The sequence below is a fragment of the Chiloscyllium plagiosum genome, chromosome 5 (genome assembly GCF_004010195.1).
Source record: "Chiloscyllium plagiosum isolate BGI_BamShark_2017 chromosome 5, ASM401019v2, whole genome shotgun sequence".
Taxonomy (NCBI): Eukaryota; Metazoa; Chordata; class Chondrichthyes; order Orectolobiformes; family Hemiscylliidae; genus Chiloscyllium; species Chiloscyllium plagiosum.
In genome coordinates, this window is record NC_057714.1 from 79,900,248 (window position 1) to 79,911,105 (window position 10,858).

General features: G+C 42.8%; 1 protein-coding gene and 1 long non-coding RNA gene across 2 annotated transcripts in view; both read left to right on the top strand.

Moving 5' to 3' along the window:
- Positions 1–803: 803 nt before the first annotated feature.
- The window catches only part of LOC122550038, a 44,241-nt gene continuing 34,186 nt past the window's right edge, over positions 804–10,858 (top strand). Inside the window, exon 1 of the long non-coding RNA XR_006311728.1 lies at positions 804–1,300. This is a non-coding gene — a long non-coding RNA (uncharacterized LOC122550038). The remainder of the gene's footprint in view (positions 1,301–10,858) is intronic.
- On the top strand, positions 1,294–3,855 carry LOC122550036 (OTU domain-containing protein 1). Its single transcript, XM_043690461.1, has one exon. It carries the CDS (start codon positions 1,795–1,797, stop codon positions 3,031–3,033), a length of 1,239 nt encoding a protein of 412 aa, XP_043546396.1. The 5' UTR covers positions 1,294–1,794; the 3' UTR covers positions 3,034–3,855.

Genomic DNA, 10,858 nt, shown 5'->3' on the forward strand with positions numbered 1-10,858 from the left:
CTGTGGTGAGATACCCCATGAATGGCAAATCATCTCAAATTGCTTAATGAAAGCAACATCTCGCACTTACACAATTTACTTTATAAGGTTACTGGATTTGCACATTAAACTCAGTACAGAAAGACATATGTACCATTTTAATGATTGGCAATCAACCTCTGACCTATAAATTAACAATAAAATATGTGGAACCTCATTACTCAGGAATTTCTCCAATTGCTGTTGTTTAAAATAGTCTGAAAATAATCTTACTTTTCCTGTCTCTCATTTCTCTGTCCGTTCAGTTTTCCTTCTTCTGGATTTCTCTCTTTTTATATGGGGACACTACATTTTTTTGTCCACAAAGCACCAATGTGGCCAATTGAATATTTAGAAGTAAAGCCTGTTAAAGGCAATGCTAACATCAAAAAGTGAAAGGGCTTTAGGGAGAGGAAGAGGGGATTACATTCAAATGGAATTGGAGGAGGATATAAAGCACTGTGTCCCACGTGGTACATGGATTTCTCTTTCTGTATCTGAATTGACACTGAATTCACCTAGGTTCAGTCCTTCCTGTTTGTTTCTCAATCCTTTAATCCTGTTGGTTATGGTGATACATTATTGGTCCCACATTACCCATTACCTCTGCTGTGAACTGAACAATTTTCGGACAAAAATTAAACAAACATGCCTAAGTCTGAGCACTTCAGGGATGGTGAGTGGGGGCTCTGGCGGAAAAGGGGAGAATTATCAGGGATAAGGTGGAGAACAGGTGAGGTAGAATGCTGGAAAAGGTGTGGAGACATTGCAAAAATGCATTGGGTGCTGGGCTGGAGAGATCTTTTGGGAAAGGAGTGGTGAGGGACTGGAGGAGAGGAGAGGGAGTTAGGGATGAGATGGAGTTGGGGAGGAGGTATTAGTGGAGAGACCAGTGCTGGGGTAGGGTGAGAATGGGGAGGTGACAACATTTGGCAGGATGCAAAAGGATCAGGTCAGGAAGCTGGATAAGGGGTGAATGGGGAGGAGACTGCAAAAAAAGTGAGGCAGACTGGACAAATGGGTGGTAATTAATAGAAGAGAGAGGGCATGGGGAGAAAGGTGAGTTTTAGAGGCAAGAGGCAGTAAGGGTGGATGTTAGAGGCTGGAAAAGGGATAGGAATGGAGGGACTTAGCGACTGCAAAAAAAGTCAGGGAGGGGCTTAGAGGGCAGAAAAGGGCGTGGAAATGGGAGAGGAAGGGAAAGATTAAGAAAGGGAGTATTGAAGGGGAAGAGAAGTAGCAGTGAAGACACCTGGAGAGGAGAAGAGACTCGGAGGTGGAGGTGAGGAAGAGACTGGAGGGTGGCAGCGAGAGGGGAAAGAGATTTGGGTTTGGCGGTGTTGGGGTGTGGGCAGGTGGTTAGTGAGGCGGAGGACGGTTTTACCAAAAGCCCTGGGGGTGCGGAGCTCACATTCCAACACGGTGGCAGTAAACAAGGTGAAGCCGCCCAAAAGGGGAGGACCGGGGCGGGGAACCGGAGCAGGAACCGAGTGTTTTCCAGAAAGGTCTCGGCCGAGACGATGTACCTTTGATGTGGAGAAACCTCTGGTCTTCAGTGGAGCGGCGCTGACGTAATGGGGATAAAGTTAGGCCCGAGTGTCGCAGTTGGAATTAGAGCGAGCAGGCGGGAGTGAGTGAACGAGGGGGATCCGATCGGATCCCATCGCCATCTTCTATCCACCGGTTCGGGCTGTTCCGGGAGCTGGTGATGACAGCGGCTATTTTTAACCGCCATCGTCAGCCGGAGGCCGCTATAAAAGGGGCCGCAGCTGCGACATGCACCTTTACAGCAGCGTGTTAACGCACTACCCCGGCGCCGCCTTCAAAGTGCCCACTACAGGGGTAGAGAAAGCGCCTGCTGAGAGCCCGAGTGTCGGAGTGAAGACTGAGCCCGCCTCTGCCGCCGCTTCCTCCTCTGCTGCCGCCGCCATGCCCGCCTTCTCGTCATGCGAACTGCTGCCCCCGGGCCCGGCTCCATCATCTGCATCCCCGGCCTCCCTCATCTACACTTCCACCGCCAGGATCCCCCTGCGGCCGCTCGAGAGGATGGTGCCGATCCAGATCCTGAGCGAGAGAGCGCAAGCCGAGCTACCGGCTCCAGCCCATCAGGGACGGGGCGCCTGGGCGGAGGACATCCTGGCGGAAGGATCGCGGAAAGTTTCAGCCTGGCCCCAGGATCGGATCCCGGGCGACGGCCTGCAGCGGCGGGCAGAGACGAACTTGCAGGCGGCCTCGGAAGGGCCGGAGACCGCCTTCGACCTGTCGGACGGTGAGAGCACCGAGCGGGGGTACCAGGACTGGGTCGGGCCTGGGCCTGGGCCTGAGTGCCGGGCTCCGGAGGCCGATGAACAGCAGAGTAGCCGCCCCTGGCAACTCGACGGTGGCTTCAGGACGGTGGACCTGGTGGTGGAGAACAGGGCGGAGAAAAACGACAAGGTGGCGCGTTACCTGGCAGAGGTGGAGAAGCAGAACAGTTACCTGCGGGAGCGACAGAAGTACAGGTTCCATATTATTCCAGACGGCAACTGTTTGTACAGGGCCGTCAGTAAAGCTGTGTACGGCGACCAGAACATGCACAAGGAGCTGAGAGAGCAGACAGTCCATCACATCGCAGATCACTTGGACGAGTTTAACCCCATCATCGAAGGGGACGTTGGGGAGTTTTTAATCAACGCTGCCCAGGATGGGGCCTGGGCTGGTTACCCAGAGCTACTTACTATGAGTCAAATGCTGAACGTTAATATATACTTGACGACAGGAGGTAGCCTGGAAAGCCCAACCGTTTCCACCATGGTGCACTGTCTCGGCCCAGAAGATCAATCAAAATCCAGCATATGGTTGAGTTGGTTAAGCAATGGACACTACGATGCTGTGTTTGATCAGTCTCTACCCAACCCAGAGTATGAAACCTGGTGCACGCAAACACATGTTCAGAGGAAACGAGACGAGGAGTTAGCGAAGTCCATGGCAGCTTCTCTTTCAAAAATGTACATTGAGCAAAATGGATGTTTTTAAGTGATTTTTTTTCCTCCCTAATACTACTATTGATAAAAGGTTCCGTTCAGAACCTAAGACTTTGTGCATAAGCTGATGAAACTGATATGAGCAAGCCTAGTAAGAAGTAGAAATGTAAAGGTTGTTAATATGGTTCTTATTTATATTTATATGCTTACACATTGATTGGGCTAACAGCACTTTAAAACGGATCATAAAATCAACTCTAAGTAACGCCTTAATTAAATGTGTGAATTCCTAAATGTTTTACCAAATGTTTGAGCTCAAACTAATGAAGGTTGCGGGGCACCTGAATTTTTAATCAGGTTTATTGGAAATAAGAGACCATAGGATTGAATGGGACTGCATTGTCTCATTAGGCAAGTTTTTTTTTAAAAAATTTAAACTTCTGATGTTTGGAAACAACTGATGTTTAATCTCTGCTTTGGAGAGTTTTTTTCTGAAGAATGCTTTTTTTAAGAGACTTTTTATTGCAATTTTTTTTGCAATTGCTGGTTTGTTACTGTCATACCTCCTTCATTACGTTCTGTATTTGGTATTCGGGCAGGTGGCTGGTTGCCACTAAATTGCCACCTTGATTTTATAATTGGTTAGATAAGAGATTTCTGATCTTTATAGTTTAGCTATCATTACTAACATTTGTTACCATCTGTTTCTTACCATTTCACTGACTTTTTTTATATGCTGTCCAAGATGTATTGACTTCCTAAAGTGGTTTGCAGGGTCAAACTTGTAACCAGTTTGCAATTACTGTATTTGTATTGATTGTAAAGTTATTAATCAACATGGAATGAATAAAAGTTATGTAACATTTCTCAAGCAGTTATTAGTGTGAAATATTTATTCTCTCATTAGAAACAGAGGGCTTTTGCTATGACACTCCACTAAAACTTAATTTTAATATAGATTGAACTTTGTGGAAGAATATAAATAAAATCTCCAGTTTAAGATTCTAATTTCAACACTGGTAAAAGTGTTAGATTATTCAAACCAGAAGACCTTCAGTAATGTTAAGTTATATTGTTTTCTGTTCTACATTGGGTGATTGATTACTGATTTTTGAACAGTTCAGTATTAGTAAACCTAAAGAATGGAGGAAACATGTTCAGCTTATATGTGGATCTGTACTATATGGAGCAGCTATTTTAAAATTGGAGTAATTTTTCTGTACATGCTACATAATATGAAGCTATTTAAATTAATGCTTCAGCTATCAGTCTGGTATTTTGTACAGAGTACAGTGATAACCTCTACAAATGTTTAGCAAATATACTACACTCTGAATATCACATACTTTGTCATTAACTAAAAGAGTGACTTGCAATAAATAGCATTAGATGTACCATGTTATGATTTTAAAGGCACTCCCTGAAAGCATATGGAAGCAGATTCAGTTGTACGTATAAATGGGAAATGGATGCATGCTTGTAAAGCAGAGTGTTGCAAGCTAGGAGAAAGTGCAGGCAAATGAAATTCATTGGATAGCTCTTAGAGCTGGTTCAAGTCTTCTTTGCTGCATTATATTATATCTTTTTTTTCAAAATAATTGAAATGAATTAATGTAAATAGTTTACGCCAGTAGAGGTTTCCCATCATATGCAAGTGTATTAGTTATGTTTTCATCTTCTAAAGATTTTTCTTTAATTCTTCAAGGCGATTACACCAAAAACTGGTTAGTGATGTAATGCTTGTGACTCATTTGTCAAGTGGCTGTTAACCACCTTTTGGAGATGGTAAAACAGTAACACTTCTATCTGGGCAACATGTACTCCATTGAAATGTCGATCAATCTTGTAATAAATACTGGAGTCTCTGGCCAAAGGGATAAAACTGTCATGAGTAATATAGTAGTGGCTCTGTATTGCTTTGTGTAGTGTTATTAGCCATAAAACCAATTCAAGCAGAATAGCTCAACTCCTCATCTCACTGCAAGGCAGGTACCACTAAAATCATACAAGTGATCCCACAAATGTTTGTTAAATGGTAATTACAGCCTAAGGTGAATTTCTGAGGCTACTGACTATTGAAGTCTGTGAATATCATATGATCTTTCTCAAGGGTCTCTCACTCATGCATTAAGAACAAATTGAAGTAACAAAATGTCAAAGGCAAATAAAGTTATGAAAACCAGCCCTTGCAAGCTTAAAAAGATCGGCAGTCCTTCAGAATCTCTCAAGTTAGCTATTTATTTCTACAACCACACAAACGGCTATATGTCACTTTTTCAAAGTTCATACAAGTTATATAAATAGGGTTTTCATATATCAACCTTTATTACAAGTTGAGATAAGGCAAATGTAAGTCTATTAATGGGAGGGAAGTATATACTCATGTATGAAACATTTAATGATTATGATCTGTATTTCACTTAGGAAATAATGTTTTTAAAATAAAGGAAGCCTTATTTGAAGAGAAGTACAAATCAGTCTATCTCTTCTCCCTGCTTGGGCTATAATAATTTTGGAGTGGGAGGGAGGATTTGGTTGCATGGAAACTTATGGCAAAAGTTAAATGGGGAGGACCAAGAACAAGTAATAGGACATAGATTCCTGACCCTTTCCATACTAACTTCAGCCACAATGGATAAGGGAACAACTGTGAGAAAAGGGCAGGCAATGCAGAACTGAGGGTGTTGTACTTAAATGCAATAAGTATATGATAAAAGGTAATTAAGTTTGTAATGCAGATTCAAATCGGTAGGTCCGATGTTGCTGAAAGGGGATCTGTAAAGGAAAACATGATGGAAATTGAGTACAAGACTCCTAGAGAAATCAGGATGTGAGTAAGTAAATAAATCTGGAATAGAAAAAGCATGTAAGAACATCATTTCCATAATCATGGGGTCTTGGTGTGCAGTGTGACTGAAAATCAGGTTGGTAGTGGATCTCAAGAAAATAAATTTTTGAAATGCCTACGAAATGGATTTTGAAGTAGCTTGTGGTACACTCCACTAGGGAACGTATTCTGGATTTGGTGGTGTGTGAAGTGGCTGACTTGATTAGGGAGCTTAAGGTGAAGGAACCCCTAGAGGGCAGAGACCATATGAGTTCACCCTGCAATTTGAAAAGGACAAGCTGGAATCAGCTATAACATCATTACAACTGAGCAAAGATAACTACAAAGATGTAAGGGAGGAGCTGTCCTGGGTTGATTGGATGGGGAGCTGAAGAGGGAAGACAGTGAAGCAGCATTGGCAAGAGTGTCTGAGGGTTATTTGAACAAATTGCACAACAGGAATTCATCCGAAGCAAGCAGAATCATACAAAGTGGAGCATGAGGTAACCATGGGTGACAAGGGAAGTCAGAAACAGCATAAAAACAAAAGAAAGCATACAATGTGGTGAAGATTAATGGGAAGCCTTTAAAAACCAGCAAAGAATTAAAAAAAAAGAAATAAGGTTGGAGAAGATGAAAGTTGAGAGCCAGCTAGTAATATAAAAGAGTTTTTTAGATATATAAAAGGTGGGAGAGGCAAGAGCAGACATTGGAATGCTGGAAAATTAGGCAGGAGAACAAGTAATGAGGAACATAGAAATGAACGAGAAATTGAATGAGTATTTTGCATCAGTTTTCACAATGGAAGATACCAGCAGCATACCAGAACTTGAAGAGAGACAGAGGTGAGTGTAGTGGTCATCAATAAGGAGATTTTGGCGATGCTGAAAGGTCTGAAAGTAGATAATATGGATCATATGGAATACTCTCTACCCCCATCCCCAACCCTCCAAAGAGTTCTGAAGCTCAAGGCTGAGAAGATTTAGAGATGTTGGTGATGATCTTGCAGGAATGACTGGAATCAGAGAGGGTCCCAGTGGATTGGAACACGGCTAATGTAACACTCCTATTTAAGAATGGAGGGAGACAGAAGGGAAACTCGGCCGGTTAGCCTGATCTTGGTAACTGGTAATATTTTCAAATTCATTATTATGGATGAGACTGCAGAGTGCTTGGAAGTCCTTGGTAAAATAGATCTGAGTCAGTGTGGCTTCATCAATGAAGGTCATGCCTGACAAATCTGCCAGAATTCTCTGAGGCGGTATCGAGTCAGTTACAGAACTGAGAGTCAGTGGACGTAATTTATTCATATTTTTAAAGACCTTTGACGATGCTGCACAGGAGACTGCTAAACAAGATAAGAGTCCAAGATTTTAGGGGCAAGATAATGGCATGGATACAGGATTGGCTGACTGGCAGAAGTCAGGGAGTAGGGATAAAGGTGGCTTTTTCAGGATGGCAGTTGGTGACTAGTTTTGCAGGAGTCCATGTCATGAGCGCATCTCTTCAGATTATATATTTACAATCTGGACAAATGAACTGAGGGCATTGTTGCTATGTTTGCAGATGACAAAAGAAAGTTGGAGGGGCAGGTAATGCTGAGGAAACTGGGGGTACTACAAAAAGATTTGGACAGGCTAGGGGAATGAGGGGCAAAGATGTGGCAGATGGAATACACTGTGGGAAAGTGTGAGGTTATGCACTTTGATAGAAAGAATAGAGACACAGACTGTTTTCTGAACGGGGAAAGACTTCGGAAATATGAAGCACAAAGGGACTTGGGAGTCCGAGTTCAAGATTCTCTTCAAGGTTAGTATGCAGATTCAGGTGGCAGGAAGGCACAAGCAGTTTCACATTCATTTCAAGTGGGTTGGAAGACAAGAGAAAGAATGTACAGCTATGGCTGTACAAGGTTCTGGTCAGACCGTGTTTGGAATTTGGAACACCTTTGTGCCCCAAATCTAAATAAGATGTGCTGGCATTGGAGGGAGTTCAGAGGAAGTTTACAAGAATGATCCCAGAGATGAAGGGCTTGTCACATGAGGAGCATTTGAGGACTCTCAGTCTGTACTTGATGGAGTTTAGAAGAATGAGGGGGAAATTTAATTGAAACTTACAGATTACTGAGTGGCTTTGATAGAGTGGATGTACACTGTATATCTCTGGCATAAGAGTAAAACAGGGAAGGTGGTACAATGATGGCTAACAAGAGAATTAAGGGATGGTGTAAAAGCCAAAGAGAAGGTATATAAATTGGCCAGAAAATCTGAGGACTGGAAGAAATTTAAAATTCAGCATAGGAGGACATCTGGTTTCATTTGGAAGGGGAAAATCGAATATGAGAGTGAGCTTATAGAAAATATAAAAACTAACTGCAAAAGCTTCTGTAAAAAGAAAATGACTGATGAAGACAAATGTAGATCCCTTACAGAGGTTAGAATCAGGTGAATTCATAAAAACAACAAAGAGTTGGCAGACTAGTTGAATTACTTCGGATCTGTCTTCACTAAGGAGGATATAGGGGGAATGCTCGGGGACAGAGGGTCAAACATGTAGGAGGAACTGAAGGAAATCCTTATTAGTTAAGAAATGGTTTTGGGGATTTTGATGGCATTAAAACCTGAGAAATCCCCAGGGCTTGATGCCTTGCATCCCACAGTAATTGAGGAAGTGGACTTGGAAATAGCAGACACATTGATCAATTTCCAGCATTCTGTAGACTCTGGAAGACTTCTAATGGACTGGAGGTAGCTAATGTAATTCCACTTTTTAAAAGAGAGAGAAGATGGGGAATTATAGGCCAGTTAGCCTGACATCAGTGGTGAAAATACTGGAGTCAATTATAATGAATGTAATAACTGAGCATTTAGAAAGCAGTGATAGGATCGGTCCAAGTCAGCATGGATTCACTACAGGAAAATCATGCTTGACAAAGCTACTGCAACGTTTTGATGATGTGACCAGAGAGTGGACAAGGGTGAATTAGGGGATGTTGTATATCTGGAGTTTCAAAAGGCTTTTGACAAGGTCACATACAAATTGAAAGCTCATGGTATCGGAGGTATTGTATTAACACAGATAGAGATTTGGTTGGCAGATAGGAAGCAGGGAGTTGGAATAAATAGGTCCCTTTCAGAGCAATAGGCAGGGATGAGTAGGATTCAGTGTTCACAACATGCTTCCCACATCTAGCCTGTCCAGTCTCATCAGGATTTTATATGTTTCCAAATCTGCAGATGACACTAAGCTGGGTGACAGTGTGTTCTGTGAGGAGGAGTAACTTGGATAGGCTGAGTGAGTGGGCAAATGCTTGGTAAAGGCAATATAATGTGGATAAATGTGAGGTTATAAGTTTTGGTGGCAAAAATAGGAAGGCAGAATATTACCAGAATGGTGCCAGTTTAGAGAAAGGTGAGGTGCAATGAGACCTGACTGTCATGGTGGAACAGTCACTGAAGGTTGGCATGCAGGTGTAGCAGGCAGTGAGGATAGCTAATGGCATGCTAGCCTTCACAGTGGGAGGATTTCAGTATAGGAGTAGGAATGTCTTGCTGCAGTTTACGTCGCCTTGATGAGGCCACAAACCTTGAGTATTGTGTGCAGTTTTGGTCTCCTAGTCTGAGGAAGGACATTCTTGCTATTGAGGGAGTCCTACTATCGTTCACCAAACTGTTTCCCCAGGATGGCATAATTGACATTTGAAGAAAGACTGCATTGACTGGGCTTGTACTCACTGGAATGTAGAAGGATGAGGGGGACATCTTATAGAAACATATAAAATCCTGATGAGACTGGACAGGCTAGATGTGGGAAGCATGTTCCCGCTGTTGGAGAAGTTCTGAACTAGGGGTCACAGTCTAAGAATAAGGGGTAAGCCGTTCAGGACTGAGATGAGAAAGAGTTTCTTCACTCACAGAGTTGTGAACCTGTGAAATTCACTACTACAGTGTTGTTGTGGTCAGTTCATTAGATATATTCAAGCGGGAGTTGGACATGGCCCTCACAGCTAAAGGGATCAAGGGGTATGGAGAGAAAGTGGGACTGGGACAGTGAGATTGCATAATCATCCATTATCATATTGAATGGTGGTGCAGGCTGAAAGGGTTAAATGGGCTACTTCTGCACTTATTTTCTAAATTTCTATGGTTTCAATAATAGGAGAGATGAGAAATCGAAGGGACCACTTCAGAGTGAAGGTATATGCCTTTAGAGCTGAGATGAGGAGGAATTTCTTCAGCCAGGATGGTTAATCTGTGGAATTTGTTACAGCAGAAGGCTGTGGAGGCTAAGTCAATGAGTTTATTTAACACTGAGATAGATAAGTTCTTGTTTGATAAAGGAATCAGGGTTACAGAGAGAAGGCAGGAGAATGGAGTTGAGAAGCATATCAGCCATGATCAAATGGCAAAACAGATCTGATGGGCCAAATAGCCTAACTCTGCTCCTGTATCTTATGGTCTCTTACGGTCAATTAAAAACAACATGCTTTGAAATTTGAAACTATTCAAGGTACTAAGATCTGCTTGCGCAAAAAAAAACTATACATTTTTATCGTCTGTGAAACTGATTTTCTAAACACCGTATCTACAGGACGTGATCATATAATGTATTTAGAGTCATAGAATCATAGAGATGTACAGCATGGAAACAGACCCTTCGGTCCAACCTGTCCACGCCGACCAGGTATCCCATCCCAATCTAGTCCCACCTGCCAGCACCTGGCCCATATCCCTCCAAAACCTTCCTATTCATATACACATCCAAATGCCTCTAAAATGTTGCAATTGTACCAGCCTCCACCACATCCTCTGGCAGCTCATTCCATACACGTACCACCCTCTGCGAGAAAAAATTGCCCCTTAGGTCTCTTTTATATCTTTCCCTCTCTCACCCTAAACCTATGCCCTCTAGTTCTGGACTCCCCAATCCCAGGGAAAAGACTTTGTCTATTTATCCTATCCATGCACCTCATAATTTTGTAAACCTCTATAAGGTCACCCCTCAGCCTCCGACGCTCCAGGGAAAACATCCTCAGCCTGTTCAGCCTCTC

Coding starts and splice junctions, on each gene's coding strand:
- LOC122550036 (XM_043690461.1), top strand. CDS start 1,795: ATGCACCTTTACAGCAGCGTGTTAACGCACTACCCCGGCGCCGCCTTC.